The sequence below is a fragment of the Aquarana catesbeiana genome, linkage group LG02 (genome assembly GCF_042186555.1).
Source record: "Aquarana catesbeiana isolate 2022-GZ linkage group LG02, ASM4218655v1, whole genome shotgun sequence".
NCBI classification, from domain to species: Eukaryota; Metazoa; Chordata; class Amphibia; order Anura; family Ranidae; genus Aquarana; species Aquarana catesbeiana.
Genome location: NC_133325.1, coordinates 162,914,896 through 162,932,622, shown reverse-complemented (window position 1 = coordinate 162,932,622; position 17,727 = coordinate 162,914,896). Strand labels below are relative to the sequence as shown.

At 39.4% G+C, this 17,727-nt stretch overlaps 1 protein-coding gene across 4 annotated transcripts in view; it reads right to left on the bottom strand.

The window, feature by feature from the left end:
* SLC11A2 (solute carrier family 11 member 2) overlaps positions 1 to 17,727 on the bottom strand; it is a 176,636-nt gene that overhangs the window by 20,076 nt on the left and 138,833 nt on the right. For all 4 annotated transcript variants that reach the window (XM_073613717.1, XM_073613718.1, XM_073613719.1 and 1 more), the window contains exon 16: positions 12,481 to 12,534. In XM_073613717.1, coding sequence (XP_073469818.1) covers positions 12,481 to 12,534 — 54 coding nt within the window. The remainder of the gene's footprint in view (positions 1 to 12,480; positions 12,535 to 17,727) is intronic.

Below are 17,727 nucleotides of genomic sequence, written 5' to 3'. Positions count from 1 at the left end.
CAGGAGCTATTGGCAAAGGAGCAGGTGGTGGGGCTGAGATGCACTGCATGTGTTAATAGACACAGATAACACGGCTTGTGAGCAAACCCGCACGAGTACCCCAGAGCAAGTGGGTGCTGATATCACGCCACCACTTCCACACCTGAAACCGGCAGCCATCTTTGTAAGTGCCATTTGTGTATTACATGTTGTGACTGCTCCTGTTTTAATGCAATTTTTATGCAGTTGGTTGGATTTTTTCTGCCTGTGTAATTTATACTGAGCTGTATTGAAAGTCTTTTTATAATAAAAGTACTACACAATATGAGTTTTCCTGTGGTTCCATTGCACAAGCGCTTCCTTCCTCAAAGCATATATCATTGAATACAGATAGTCTATGTGGTGGGGAATGCTGGAAGCCAAATACAATTGTGGAATTGTTGTGACCATGCATAATGCAAGGTTATATTTTGTGAATAGATAGAGTTCCATGTGTGGTGGACACTTTGGGTGTCACAAGTCTCTTCAGTAGAAGTAGCCTCCTACTAACTTTGGAGTATGCCCACTACTATTTGCTGATGTGCGCAGTGTCATTTGCATCTAGTGAGTGCATTGTGATGTTGGTCCGGAGGACAGCATGGGTGGCACACATCCTTTTGGTGATGGAATTCATGGCACAAGGCACCATTACTTTTTGCGACTAAGAACTTTACTTATTAAAAGAAGTTTCTTTGTTTTTTTACACATTTGAAGTATTACATAGAAGATTTTTTTGCTGTTTTTGTTTTTTTACTTTGGAGACCTATTTGATCATATTTATTGACAAGTTATTTGTGTATTTTATGTAACCTTTCTATTCACCAGCATATAGTGTTTAATGCATTGATGTGATATGGATTCATACATTTGTGAGCATGGCCTTTAGAAATGCTATACTTTGAGCCGTGGCAGCCAGTCCATAGAGGGCGCATGGGCGCCGGCCCCCTGATCTACATATCAGTGGTACTGGACCATGGATTTCAATGCGGTGTGGGTGTTTCAAAAAAAGGGTGGCCTTGGAGCGCAGAGCATTGCACTCTGAACCCACCCAGTTGTGTGACCATAGCGAATTAATTTTCGCTATTATCACACTAAAGTACCTTCCTGCCAATCAGGAGGCAGATCTGTGAAACCTATTTCCCGATTGGCCAAAGCATCAGGCGATCCTATTGGATCGAGTCTACTACTGCTGTGGCTCTGAGGAAGAGGGTCCTCCCTCATAACACGTAAGCCGTTTGTGATGCCATCTGGTCCCCCCCCCAACACCCAGTCCAGGTTGCAGGTGCCTAGAGACACAGTTCCATTTGCTGGAGTACTGACAAGCCTTTTTATAATGTTTGTGAGTATTACTTTTGCTGTTACATTTTTAAATAAATTTTATATTTTGTAATGCACAAGGTCGTGCGCCCTCCTTTTTTTCTATATGATCCTACTGGATGCCACTGACTTTGAGATGTATATTTTGACCTTTTTGCCAGCTGCCACTATTATCATTTCTCCAGTGCTGACTTTTACTCATGTGTTTGTGCTCATCGAGAGCCCCAAGTCCTGTACTAACCATCAGGAACCAGAAAGATTGGATCTCTGTCTCCTTGCCAGCGGAGAAAAATGTAAACAAGTGTGTGTAAAAAAAATATAGAAAAATAGCTAAATAGCTAGTTCAAGGTTTGATCAGGGTTAGAGGCAACGGTCAAGGTAGTTCAGTATATTTTAGGTAGGAATTAAAAAAAAAAAAAAATGCTTTTTTTAAATTAGTGTCACAAAGCAGTACTTTCCTCTTTAAAATTTTCAGTAAAAACAGCTCATAGCATTTTTCAAAAAGCTTCTGGGTAGTCACAAAAAAAAAAATTAAAATACTACATTTTCCGATTAAATACCGCATGCCTTATTAATCTCATAAAACCATGCAGTATTTTATCTCATGCAATATCCAGGGGAATGGATATAGTGAAGAAGAATTAGAACCTATGTCAGTTTTTATTGCTAATGCCGCATACACACGGTTGGCCTTGCCAACGGGATAACCTCCGTCGGCATTTTCGACAGAAAAATTTAGACCATGTTCTACATCTAAGTCCGTCGGAAATTCCGACAGAAAAAGTCTGATGGGGCATACACACGGTCGGAATAGCTGACCAAAAGCTCCCATCGGACTTTTTCTGTCGGAAACTCCGACTGTATGTACAGGGCATAATAAAGAGCTAAAATAGCTTAAACTGTGGAAATTTGCCAACTCACTAAGTCAGTGCGGTCTCTGCAGCATATGTATTAACACAAATGAAAAAAGGGGACTAGAAATCTAGAATACCAGTCATAGGGAAGCTGCTTTCACAAGACGCACATGGTATATTTAAAAACATAAAAAAAACAGTTAAATTAGCTGAATACAAATTATCTTTCCAAATGTCATATTTAAAGAAAATAGTATTAAAAAAAAAAAAAAAAATCACACATACTGTGTGTGTGTGTGTGTGTATATATATATATATATATATATATATATATATATATATATATATTATACACACACACACACACCTTCCTACAACATTGTCTTTTTTATTGGTGGAAAAAGGGTATTTATATACACTATATTGCCAAAAGTATTGGGACACCTGCCTTTACTTGCACTTTAATGGCACCCCAGTCTTAGTCCGAAGGGTTCAATATTGAGTTGGCCCATCATTTGCAGGTCCATAAAGACATGAATAAGTGGGTGAGGTTGGGGTGGAGGAACTTGACTGGTCTGCACAGAGTCCTGACCTCAACCCAAAAGAACACCTTTGCGATGAATTGGAGCAGAGACTGCAAGCCAGGCCTTCTCATCCAACATCAGTACCTGACCTCGCAAATGCGCTTCCGGAAGAATGGTCAAACATTCCCATAGATACACTCCTAAACCTTGTGGACAGTATTCCCAGAAGAGTTGAAGCCGTTATTGCTGCAAAGGGTGGGCCAACTCAATATTGAACCCTACGGACTAAGACTGGAATTCCATTAAAGGTCAGGTGCATGTAACAGCAGGTGTCCCAATACTTTTGACAATATAGTGTGTGTATATTATATATGTATGTTATTTTTGATACTATTTTCTTTCAATATTTGACATTTAGAAAGATATTTTGTATTTACTTAAAGTATAACTAAAGTGGGGGGGTAGGTACATGGTTTTGCAGGTAAGAACCCTACAGAGTATGTCCGGCCCCTCCTCCTCTCCGGCCCACCACTGCCTTCTGGGACACACACAGGTCGCAGAAGACAGCAAGACCGTTAGAAAAGCACAGTACAACTCGTGCATGCGCAGTAGGAAACCGGGTGTGAAGCCTGAAGGGACCTGCACCCAAAGCCAACTGAAGAATCGGCTTGAGGGGCCAACTTTGCTGGATCTCTAGCCAGGTAAGTGTCCCATTTAAAGTCAGTAGCTACAGTATTTGTAGATGCTGACTTTTAATTTTCTTTTGCCCAGACTGGAACTCCCCTTTAAGTGCAATTCTGTGTGTTCATTAAAGCGGAGTTCCACCCAGAAATGGAAAGTCCACTGATCCGGTTACTCCCCCCTCGGTGTCACATTTGGCACCATTCAGGAGGGAGAAGATACCCATCTAATCCAGGTATTTTCTCCCACTTCCAGTGAAAGATTGCTGCAGTATCCGTGGCAATCTACGCCATGTCCGGCCCCTCCTCCGTCCTCGCCGCTATCTTCAGAAACACACAGGTCCCAGAAGACAGCAGGGACCACTCAAAGCGCATGCGCAGTAGGGAACCAGGCTGTGAAGCTGACGTCCCTTGACACCCACCCGGAGCCAAGGGACATCAGCTTCAGGTGAGGACATCGCCGGCGCCCTGGACAGGAAAGTGTTCTTATATTAAAAGGCAGCAGCTACAGTATTTGTAGCTGCTGACTTTTATTTATTTTTTTCAGGCGGAACACCACTTTAAAGACTTGAGGCTTTTCCTACCTGTTGCACCACTTCCCTCTTGCTTTATCCATTAAGTACAGATCAGATTTCAGCAGAGTACATTCCAATTAGTTGCTATAGGTTACTGCACTTAACATGTAAGTGTGATCTCTAATTTGGTAAACTGGCTTATGGCAAATATTACAAGCATGGAATATCTGTTAGTGTATTTTCAGAGCACCCTGGAATCCCCCAAAGCTGGAGCATTCTGTTATGTAAATTTCCATCAAAAGTCTCTAGCACATCCCTTCACCTCCCAAGTGTCCGGTAAGGCCACCCATCATTTAGTTAGTAAAGACCAGGGCCAGAACAGCATGGTTTGCAGCATCAGCATAAATAGCATAATAAAAAGGAGCCTGGGAATTGGGATCTAAGGGACACTGGACATTACCTAAACAGGTATGCAAGCAACTTGCAGTTCTGCGGACTACATTAAAACAGACACTGCCAATGATTTTCCCTTCACTGAAGGCTGTATGAAGGTGGGGGGGTATGGAAACTTATGTAGCTCCACAGCAGCTATAACCATTTTAGCCAACTCAGGCTCGCCACACAAGGCTACATTTTTGCAAGCACTCCAAAAATGTGAGCATTGGTTAGGGCAACTATGCAAGGATCAGGCAACATGGATATGCCCCTCGGTGGCTTTGATTGCATCCAACCTCAGAATGTTAGTCCCATAAAGAAACATTTTTCAAATTGACGGAAGAGCTCTAATTGGGCTTTCTGTAAATAAAAATATTTAATTGTATGTGTGTCAATAGTACCTGTGTACTAAGTGAGGGGAGAGTCCACAACAGCAGGTCTCAGTCACATGATGACGCAACTGAGAATGGGCAGTTGTGTCACCAAAAACAGCCATTGTAAGACTTCTATCCACCTATGTCCAGCTTAATTAACCCTAACGCTGCATGATGGCTTCAAGATTAGAATGACTGGTTACTCAAATACACATTATTGGACCTTTTCTCTATTGTTAAGGGAAAAAAAATGATATTGTTTTTAATCCCTGTGTTGGAGAAAATGTTAAAATTTACAGGATCTGTAATGAAGCAGGGTTGTTTTAAGTGTCGCTACAACTTATCCAGGTTATCCCAGGTAACACCTTGCATTATAATCTGAAGATCACTTTTTTTTTTCTTACAACATATCATTGAAAATTACAACCCAATTCCAAAAAAGTTGGGACGCTGTGTAAAGTCTACATAGAAATGGTATATTATCTCATTTTAAACATTTGGATATTGTGAATACAATTTAGGAGATTGGCAAACCACCGCATTCGGTTTTTATGTAGATTTTACACAGCGTCCCAACTTTTTTAAAATTGGTATTATTATTATTATTCAGGATTTATATAGCGCCAACAGTTTGCGCAGCGCTTTACAACATGAGGGCAGACAATACAAATCAATACAGGAGGGATCAGAGGGCCCTGCTCGTTAGAGCTTACAATCTAGAAGGGAGGGTCAAGTGGAAACAAAAGGTAATAAACTGTGGGGGGTGAACTGATGGGAAAAATGAAAATACAGTTGTTAGGTGTGGGTAGGGTAGGCTTCTCTGAAGAGAAGGGTTTTCAGGGATCTTCTGAAAGCTAATAAAGTAGCAGATAAGCGGACAGAATGGGGTAAGGAGTTCCATAGGATTGGAGAGGCTTGGTATTGTACTATTACCATCTCTGTTTTTTAAAATGTTAATCCAGGCATTACCCCTCTAGCTGTTGTCTTGTATCTTGTCCCTGTAGTAAGAATTATATTATTCCCTGTGACTTTATTAGTAGCCGAGAGCACAGTTAGTAAAGATTTAGACATGCGCAATCCCCCCCCCCCCAAAAAAAAATTGCACCTCCCAAAAGTCCTGACCCTGCAAACAGTATAGGCAGGCTCTTGGGTGTAAAGGTAGCAGCATTGTTTTGCTGGGAATGAAATGACTATGCATGCATGTCGAGTGGGACAGAGAGCAGTGGGGGAACAGATTGAGTTCTGTAGTCCAGCAGGCATGACCAGAAACACTGGTTGGGAATTTAGTGCAGGAAAGGCACTATGTTGTTGTTGGATTTTTGGCATATTAGCAAGTATTTTTCTATACTTACAACTTTGCAAAAGGAACAAAGCATTAGCAAACGCACATTTATTAGAGCGATGTACTGAATGTTTCTTTTTATTTTTTTTTATTTTTGCCCTGACATTTTAATTTATTTGAGTTTCAGAAATGACTTTATAAAATGGGATTTCCAAGTAAAATCAAAAGGTGTAATATCCATAGTGACCAAATATAACCATTCTTGTAAACGTCTATGCTTCCCACATTTTCTATAAAAAAAAAAAAAAAAAAACCCCAGAGGGATCAGATGGAAGTCAAAGTATAAAAATGTAGTGGTTACCTTGAGGAATATGTCATGAGAGACTAATGAAGATCATCATTACTTATCTCATTAAAAATGAGAAGACACTTGGACTGTCATTCTGAAGTTTTGACTTCAATGCTGTCTGACAAATAACAAATCTAGAGACAAGTAGTTCTGACACTTTAATAAAGATCATTTACAGTATACATGTTCTGTGATGTAAAAGTCAGAGGCAGTGATTTTCAGAAACAGCCCCTGTACTTCTGTCATGACAGAGTCACTTTAGAGAGAGACTGTTTTATTCTCATTAATAAATTATTGTGATTAATTAAGGTAGAAAGCAGGAGACACTTTTGTGTTAGAGGAGGTCACAACATTCTGAGAAAAATCTGTCCTTTGTTCTTCAATGAAGTTATTTTAGATATTATGGTAAATGACAACCCCCCTCCTTTTCCCCAGCCTTTAAAATGCAAAAAAAAAAAAAAAAATGCAGCAAGAAAGCATATGCTATCCTACACTAAATAAAACACACAACAACGGAAAACGCTGTGAAAATCTTTATTAAAAGATTTCAGCTCATATCATGTCAGTTAATCTTCATGTCGTCCGATTTTGAATGTACAATAGCATCTTTTCATTGCATTTACTGTATGTTTAAAACAGCTTCTTTTATATGAATACAAAATGTAGACTAAATCATATCAAGTTTTTTCATGGATTTTAAGACAATTGAAATCAGCCAGGGTATGCAACTTAAGGCAGAAAAGTGCATAATCCCAGAATTTGATATGACATGACTTGCTAATATGCAGTAAACTGTTTAAAAGGGACACATACCGAAAGTACAAATTAATGCACAAGCTACAAGACATATAACAAGCTTCATAAATATAAAAATGATAGTTCATTTCACAAGAAATGTGTTGTAGATTTTAGGATTGCATCTTGCTGCAAATTAACATATAATACTGCCATTATTTATGCCAAACAGCTGTGACCTACTCAATGAGAGTAATTAGTAAAATAGTAAAAAGGTGTGAAATGATGTAAAGATAGCAGGTTTACGGTCCTTTCACACGGGGCGAACTCCGTGTGCGATCCACTTGCTCAGTGGGTGATCTGTCCGCTGATCGCCACTGAGCAGGCAGATGACAGGTCCCAGTCTGCTCCGCTGATGCAGAGTGGACACGGACACAGCCCGCTCTCCTCTATGGGCAGTCGCATGTAAATGGACTGCTTGTTCGTTTACATCCACTGGATGGAAGGGGAACGGATACCCATTCCTTTTTAGTGGATCAGATTGGATGAAGGCGGGTGGAAATTAGCACATGTCCGTTTACACCCGCCACTCCATAGAGGAGATTGGAGCATTCGTGTAAAAGGTGCCATAAGGTGCAGGAACTTTCAGGTAGTGTTGAAGATTATTGCTCCCTCCTGCTCCCACTCACACATTCCTACTTGCGCATAGTGATGGGCCAAAAACAATGTAGAGGCATGGGAGGGGAATCAGGCAAGTTCTGCCACTACATGAAAGTGTCAGGGCTTTGCTTGTTCACAAAGGCTCCTCAGTTATCAGTTGAGGTGAATATGAACTGAATATTAACCCCCCGCTGGCGGCCGAAAAAGGGTTAAAACCCCTCGTATAGCGCGGCTATAGCCGCGGTATTACCGCGGTATAGCCGCGCTGTCCCATTGTTTCCAATGGGCAGGAGCGGTTTAGGAGCGGTGAATACACCGCTCCTTCACCGCTCCAAAGATGCGGCTGACAGGAGATTTTTTCTTCTCCTGCCAGCGCACCGCTTCAGTGTGAAAGCCCTCGGGCTTTCACACTGAACAAACAGCGGAGGCTGTTTAGGGGCGGTTTGCAGTCGCTATTTTTAGCGCAATAACGCCTGCAAACCGCCCCAGTGTGAAAGGGGTCTTACAGATATAGTATAATGTACCTTGAAACAAAAGGGTAAAATCAGACCACTGAGATCATGAGCTTGAGTGAAAGTCTGTCTGAGCCACCTAGAGATGGTGAAATGAAGTCCTGGGCCACAATGCCATCTTGTCCCTATGCAGAACAGCAAGGGTTTCTTGCAGAGTAGGGCCACCAGTTTAAAACACTTATTCGAATAGGTGATAACTACACCACCTTGTGGGCAAAAGTAGAATGAGGAATGGGTTCAAATGGCAGTTACTGAAGTGTCAAGAGAACCAGGTTGAGGTCCCAAGGAATCACAGGGACATACAAAGGTTTTAAATTGCGAGAGGTTAATGGTCTCTGAAACAATATGGAAAAGGCAGAATCATGACCATTGATTATGATGAAAACCAGATCGAGCTGCAGGAAGGAAGGAATTCACCCCACAGAGAAACCCTGGGGTAAAAGCCGTAAGACTAACGCAAAGTGAAGTAAGACCTGGCTTTTGGCACTGTAGGAACGGCAGACTCAAAGATGCCCCTATCTCTCACAACCTGGACTTTAAACAGCCATGCCATTAAAGCCAAGCCCATGAGATGAGAGGCTGAATGGCAGGGCCATAAACCAATTGTGTAGTGGCCCCACAGCATAGCTTAGGTATTGCTGATGAAGATAGGGACATGTAAGTAAGCATCGTTGATGTCCACAGAAGCCAGAAAGTCTCCCTGGTGAAGGGAAGCAATGTCAGGTTTGGAAGAAATGCCCCATTAAGCTTGGGAAAAGTGATTAGGTTAGAATAAAACCCCTGGAATTGTTGTGCCACAGGAAATGGTGCAACGATCCAGAAGAACCAAGAGGGCTTGATAGAGATCTTCTAATCTATGCAGTGACACAGGAAGGTTGGAGGGGAGAAACCAAGGATAGGGCAGGTGCTGAAACTCTAGACACAGGGGAGATCAGTAAGTGGCGAAATAAAGGGATGTTTCTTAACAGATAAGAAGGGAGAAGATTTAGCAGTCTGTTCCTTAGATTTCTTCTGCCTAGAAAGATGGAGGCTCTTGCTGCCAGTAGCATCTTTGATGATTTTGTCAAGAGCCGGTTTAAAAAGTTTTAATGGACAAGAAAAAAAGGAAGATACCCCTTGAATGTCCGTCTATACAGATTTAAGAAAAGTGTTTAAAATAAAAGGCTAATTTTAACGATCATCCAGTTGATCACTATCGGGGCTTAAGATATTTAAGGGAATTAGGAACCAGCAAGCTACAACAGTGTAGATATTTATATAGGAAACTAATGTAAAGCAGGTTTGATAACTCATCCCATTAAGGCTGGGTCCACACCGTAGCACAGAGCAGCTCACAGCAGGGGTCCAGTGCTTCCCTGTTCACCGTTTCAGGTCTGATTTCAGACTGAAGCATTAATTAATTGTGTGTATAAGCTTTGCACATAAAACAATATTTTTGTGAAAGAGAGAAAACACACAAGAAAAAAAAAAAAAAAAAAAGAAGGACTTGTGACGGTTGGAAATACTAAAATGAAACAGAAAATTAGTGATACCATCAAGTCTTCATAGGAAGGACATTTCACTTAATCAACACAGTGAAAAGAGACCACGGTTTGGAATTTACCCCACTGGTTATATTAGCATAACAATGCAATGTTTTTGTTCTCTGTCAGTTTTATCAGGTGTCTCTCACTTTTTACAAAGCTGTAATACAGGCTAAACAAATATTGTCTAAAAACAAGAGCCAAGGTGTTCCAATAAAGACCAGTCACTGCCGATCTCCTCTTATTTAGAATGACTGGCCTTGTATCTGCCCCTTTGTAATTTTATGAATGTAGTAGATGAACCTGCTGTAACCCAACCGCAGCTCTGCTCTCTGTACAGGCTATATGCAGTACAGTGATGATGTCACCACTACTTTTACAAGGTAATATCTGGGTCCACAAGGGCATTTGGTGCATACAAAGTGGATTTATATTTTGTAGTTATTGAGGAATATATCAGTTATTGAGGAATATATCCAGTGTAAATGTTTTGTGCCTGAAGTTCAGCTTTAATGTGTTGCACACAAACTGTAAATCTTCCAATGTATATGGCGTTGTGAACAACATAAAAGATTGCATGTTCATGGTACCATTGCCTTAACATAACACCATTCTACTAATAATCTTTTGAGGCCTTATATTTATGCAATGTTTAGAGAAAATGTTGGTGAGGAGTGGAAAAACTCAGTGGTGACAATAAAGCGGTTGCATTGCTGGAAATCAATGTTTGAGCAAAGTATAGTAGTCATCTTATTAATATATAGAACAAGCTAGTAGGTTTAAACATCTAAAAAGGACATTATAGCAACGTTAAACAAGAAAATTCTTTCTCAGAAAGAACTAAACTAAAAACATTAACGTGGATATAAAAACCCATTGAGTCGTTGAAGATCAGTGCTCTGGCAATGTGTGCCTTATATCTAATAGAGCAGCAGAAGGAAATGTTATCAGCTTCATTGCATATTTTCCTTCACCATTCAGAAAGTTAAAAATATATTAAGATAGACTAAATACATGAAAACTTGGTAGTGCATTTTTTCCAATCAATAATAATAGGCAGCTTATGTCAATTATAGCAATACATGGACAATACAATAGAATGTTAACATGTGATTTTTTTTTTTTTTAAAGCTTATGTGTTCATAACAATCAATGCCCAGGTCCGTTCCTTAAGCACCGCCACCAGAATTCAGTGTTGTGTGGAGTCCACTGTACTAAAGACAATGCTATTTATTAGAACCAATGCTCCAGATCCGAGATCCTCCACTTTTCTAGGACAGGCATCATCCCGCTTATTATGGCCATATTTTTGGTAAGAATTGACAGCAGGAAGAAGTTGTGGTTCTATCAGAGATCAGGGATTAGAACCTTCAGTTGGCAGATCTCTGTTTGAATGGCTGAGGTGAAGAATTACCTGAATAGTTTATTAGCATAATAGACTACCCCAAAACCTGGACGTAAAACAGTTCTGGCATTTGCTATGTGTGATCGTAACAGATTTACAGGTATAAATCTATATTTATTTAATACAGATCAGTTAATTAACATCTTTTATTACTGCCAAGTGGCCACCATTGGCAGTGTTTTAAAGAAAAAAAATAGAACTTGTATTACAATACACTTCTACGGCCTGAAGTTTGTGAACAAATTATCAGCACATCTATTAGACACCCCTCCAAATGATCTAGTTTAGATGTGTCCAGAGAAGGGTACAGTGTATGCTTCAGCATATACACAGCCATTTTAGAAAAAATAGTGCACTTTGAACCTTGCAATAACATTTTGGGAAAGGTCCTTTTCTGTTACAGGAAGACACTGCTCCCGTGTACAAAGCCAGGTCTATAAAGACATTGTTTGATGAACACCTTTTGCATAATGTGGAGTCCCAATTTCAGGCATGCTTCAAAATCTTGTGAAAAGCCTTCCCAGAAGAGTGGTGGCTCTTATAACCACAATGTAGAGGTCACCTCTGCACTAGTGCCCACAAATATGATGTCCAACAAGCCTATATAGATGTGATAGCTACGGGTCTGCAACATTTTGGGCATTAGTGTATTGCCTTTAATCAGTTTGCATGTCCCTTCAGACTAGCAGGTTTTAGCTATAGATGCAAAACACATGCCCCGCTTCTATTCCCATCACAGTCTGAATAGCAAGCAGCTACTTTGAGTTATGAATAAATACCTATTGCTGTATGGTGCGCCCTTTTGTTGCCATGCATTAGTCTATAGTTTCATCTCCAGATAAATCTATTCCTATAGATGCCATCCACTATCGGCACAGACAGCTGATAAAATCTCATGCAGAATTATTAGGAAAAAATTCTGTTGACGTAGCTAACTGAAACGGTGATTGGCAAATGAAAGGTAGCAGATATATACAAAATTAAGACAATGATCAAAACAGGTTTTGATTTCCCAAAATAGGACATTGAACTAAAATTGCAGAACCATGATACATCCGTACACCGTACATAATTTGATGTAAATAAAAGAGGAGGCAGAAAAACAGCCATGATTTATACAACTAACATAGCATCCTCTGTGCAAAATTGCACATACTTTTTGTAAGTTCACACAGTAAACCATAGAAACACACTGGCTCTGATGGCTACTTGCCATGCCCAGATACAATTCAAGCCCTTAGTTAATAACAGAAGAAGAAGCTTGATCTTCGGAAAGCATTATTTGATGGATGCTTACCGTCTGCCCGCATTCAAGGAACTTTAGGCCCAAGGCAACCAAGCATTGCCATGTCTGCAAGAAACAAACAGCATAGTAAGTAGACAATACATACCAAAAGCTATAAAACTGTAACTACACTTTATACAGACTGACATGATATGCCATGTCAGGATATTAGTACATATACACAGATACAATACTGATCAAACAGTATATAATCCAAGCCTGACACTCTATTCAAAGCTATTGTTGTCAGGCTCACAAGTTATATTCCAGTACATGACAGTTTTGTTTAATAATCCTTTCGATAATCAAAATATTGGATATCAATGACATTACTCTGACTTACAATGCCAGAATTACTAACAGTTAATTAGTATTAGATAACTAAATATTTAGGCACTGTATCTAAATATTACAGCCATTATTGTTCATTTTACTTTGTATTACTACTTTGCACCATGCTTCATCAGAAGACCTTTAGGCCTATTGTATTAAAACTTTGGTGCCCAACCTGCAGCCACAAGCAGTCCCCCTGGTGATTGTTGTGTATCCCTTTGTACAGCCCAAAATAGTGGGAGTGGAAGCATGGTGTATGAAGGGGCTGTGATGACAATGATCTCCAACAGTCTCAGGTAACATGTCAGTTTTCTGCAGAAGCTTTTCAGTCTAAAACACCACCTTTAGCATATTTGCAGTCTGACCATCTCCGCAAAAAAGGCTTTTTAGATTTTTTTTTTTTAGGGATTCAAAATCTGTAATTCAATAGTTTCTCCTAAAATGGAACTTCAACAGCTAAAGGATCTATTGGAAAATATTAGTTTATTGTTTTACAAAATAACGGTGTTATTTAATTCAGCACTGTTCTGATTTTCAGAGCACTGTTACAGTGCAGAGTAGGCAATATCACTGTGCTATTTCCTGGTTTAACCACTTCAGCCCCGGAAGGATTTACCCACTTCCTGACCAGGCCATTTTTTGCGATACGGCACTGCGTCACTTTAGCCCTGGAAGATTTTACCCCCTTCCTGACCAGAGCACTTTTTGCGATTCGGCACTGCGTCGCTTTAACTGACAATTGCGCAGTCGTGCGATGTGGCACCCAAAATTAAATTGATATCCTTTTTTCCCCACAAATAGAGCTTTCTTTTAGTGGTATTTGATCACTGCTGCGGTTTTTATTTTTTGCGCTATAAACAAAAACAGAGCGACAATTTTGAAAAAAAAAAAAAATGCAATATTTTTTACTTTTTGCTATAATAAATATCCCCCAAAAATATATATAAAAAAAAGCTATTTATTTCCTCAGTTTAGGCCAATATGTATTCTTCTACATATTTTTGGTAAAAAAAAAAAAAAAAATTATATATATATATATATATATATATATATATATATATATATATAATCGCAATAAGCGTATATTGATTGGTTTGCGCAAAAGTTATAGCGTCTACAAAATAGGGCATAGTTTTATGGCATTTTTATTATTATTTTTTTTTTATTAGTAATAGTGGGGATCTATGATTTTTACCGGGACTGCGACATTATGGTGGACAATGTTGACACATTTTTTGGCACCATTGGCATTTTTACAGCGATCAGTGCTATAAACATGCATTGATTACTGTAAAAATGTCACTGGCAGTGAAGGGGTTAAGCACTAGGGGGCAATCAAGGGGTTAATAGTGTGTGTTCTAACTGAAGGGGGGGACTGTGCAGGGGAGATGACAGATCGCTGTTCATACTCTGTACAACTGCGGCGGCTGGTCGGCAAGTGGTTAACTGACAATTGCGTGGTCGTGCAACGCTGTACCCAAACAAAATTAATTTTTTCCCCACAAATAGAGCTTGCTTTTGGTGGTATTTGATCACCTCTGCGGTTTTTATTTTTTGCGCTATAAACAAAAAAGTGACAGTTTTGAGAAAAAATATATTTTTTACTTTTTGCTATAATAAATATCCCCAAAAATGCTTTTAAAAATCAAATTTCTTCATCAGTTTTGGTCAATATATATTCTTGGTAAAAAAAAAAAAAAAAAATCGCAATAAGCGTATAATTTTTTTTTTTTTTTTTTTTAACAATCTTTATTTATCAAAACATTTTCAATAATACATTTATCAAACTTATATACATCCGAATAATGAAACAATTCTATCATTTTTTATCAAAACATCATTCAAATTCCTTTTTTCTTTTGGGTCTTCATATTTTTAAATCAAGGATGTAGAACCTATATATAAAACCTATTTACCCACCCCCTTCCCCACACTCATACCCATTCATAAAAAAATAAAAAAACCCTTATTAAAGGGGATCTCTTCCATTTATGTTCTTTATTGTTTCTATATTGTCCTCAAAAATCTCGGAGAGGCTCTGAACTCCTCCCATCTAGTCCATATATTTAATGTTTGTTTTTTTAACCCTTTTTCTATTATCATTCTTTCCTCCAGGGTACGCATCTCCGCCATCTCACACTCCCATTCTGTAACAGACGGCGCAAGTGTGTTTTTCCATTTTCTAGCTATAACCGTTCGGGCTGCTGTCAGAAAGTATTTCAAAATTCCTTTTTTTATGTTTTTTATTGATCCTGGAATCATGGATAATACTGCTATTTGTATTTCTGGATACAGGTTGCTCCCAGTCAGTGCTCTAAAAATTTCAAATATTTTTTGCCACAATGGTTGGATTTCTGAGCAATAGTACCAAATATGTGACATTGTGCCCTGAGTTAAATGACACCTCCAACAGATGTCTGTGTTGTCCGGGTTCATTTTATGTAGGTCCACAGGGCATCTATACCATCTGGCTAAAATTTTATAGTTTCTTTCCTGATGTTTAGCCGATATTGAGAGTTTATGAGTCGCTATAATTGCTTTTCCCCACATTTCTCTAGGAAATTCTATTCCCATCTCTAGTTCCCATTTTTTAACATATGGTAACGTCTGTCTATTGTTTTCTGAAATTAAATATTTATAAATCTTAGATAAGACATGGGTGGGTCTAGGTTCTTGCAAGAAAATTTTTTCTAAATTTGTCAAAGGCCTATCTATTATGGATTCTTTTGTTAAAGATTCTATATACCTCTGAAGCAGATAAGCAATAAGCGTATATTGACTGTTTTGCGCAAAAGTGATAGCATCTACAAACTATGGGAAAGATTTATGGCATTTTTATTTTTTACTAGTAATGGTGGTGATCTGCAATTTTTAATTGGGACTGCGACATTGTGGAGGACAGATCGGACACTTGACAGTTTTTGGGACCACTGACATTTTATACAGCAATCAGTGCTATAAAAATGCACTGATTACTGTGTAAATGTCACTGGCAAAGAAGAGGTTAAAACTAGGGGGCGATCAAGGGGTTAACGGTGTTCCCTCAGTGTGTGTTTTAACTGTAGGGGGGATGGAACTGACTAGAGGAGTAGACAGATCGTTGTTCCTAGCTAGTAGGAACACACGATCTGTCTCTCCTCCTCTCACAGAACAGGGATTTGTGTGTGCATTGGTTCCCCCGCAGTGCAGCGGGTGTGCGCCTGCTATCCCTGCTTAAAGGGCTGACATACAGCTACGATGGCTTGCGGGAACGTGCCGACCTGCCGTCGTAGAATGATGACGGCTGGTCGGCAATCGGTTAAAGCGGAAATTTACCCATAACAACTTGATAAATAATGTTCTTTAGCAAGGAACACACATTCCACATTAATAATTATGTTTCTTCTTGCTGGAGGCTGACATTTTGCTGAAGGCTAGCAGCAGTAAATTCTTGGGCTGTCAACAGACCAACCTCTTCATTTTTGGCACAGTGCCTAAAAACAGACAGCAACTGAGCATGTGCAGAGCACGGTGAAACACTGTATTCCTGGATTTTAAGTATAGGCACTTAATTTTAATGTTTTACATAGCTACAGTATACCTGCAAAAGGAGCCATCCTAAAGTGATCTATCAGTACTTAATTTTCTAACTAATGTTCCACTTTAAGGTTTACTACTTCCTGGAATGCCTCCTACAGTATCTAAATTGACAGAGGTAATACTAAATAATTGACTTTCCAATGAGCAGGCTGTATGTGGAGACATTCTATACATATGTTCATGTGCGCTCTGCCAGCTCAAATAGAGAGAAATGGGCGATTAATCTACTCTCTATAGTGGGGAGTTCATGTATAAGAGTTCAAATGCAGCAAGAGGTGTGTAGATGGTCACAGATGGGCTGACTCTGGATGGGTGCCGGCTCATAACAAGCTAGAAGGGGCTCTGTAGACAGTAAAAAACAAAGAAGAGAGCAACGCCATCTAAGTGCAGCGTGATAAAAACATTTTAATATAGGACAGATGATTTTAAACTCACACAATTGTAGAGATTACAGCGCATGTGAAATGGTATAGGAAGTTCATCCACTCCTGGTGGAAGGCGGTCGTCTCGCAGGTGGAGAGGCAGCTGATGTTACCGGCTGCGCTGGTGGCTTTTTATTTTAAATTTTATCCTTTATCTTCATGTCCATTTTTAATTTTAACCTTTACTTATTTAGTTATATACTTTCTTCCTTTACCACAGTTCACCTATCTCCCATTTCAGCTGCTTCCAGATCATAGCATTTTTAATTCAATTCTTTTTTGTGTATATATATATATATATATATACACACACACACACATTATATATATATATATATATATAAGTATTTTATCAAAAAAAAAAAAAAAACCCTTTTCTACCCCTGCATTATCTTCATTGCTATGTAAAAAAAAAAAAAAAAAAAAACTCATCTTTGTTCACATGAGCGTGATCAGTCCAATCCACCACACCAGTGCCTATTCTGTAATCAGAAGCCCTTTCCACGCACGCTCCTCCCCACTCTCTCACCATCTAGAAGTGACATGTCCAGCCGTCCCTGAGCCGAATCTGAGAACCAGGAAGCGATGGGAGCCACCAGCGCAACCAGGAACATCAGCTGCCTCTCCACCTGCGAGCCCGACTGCCTTCCCCCAGGAGTGGATGAACTTCCTATACCATTTCACATGCGCTGTAATCTCTACAAACTTGTGAGTTTAAAATCGTCTGTCCTATATTAAAATGTTTTCATCACGCTGCACTTAGATGGCGCTGCTCTCTTCTTTGTTTTGTATGTGGAGACGGTGCATAGGAAGTAGGTATGGCCGAACGGTTTGGCCCGAGCATAAGTTCAGGCCGAACTTTGGCTGTTCGGATGTTTTGCAAACACCGAACAATATTCGGTGTTCTGGGCAAATTTGAAAGCCG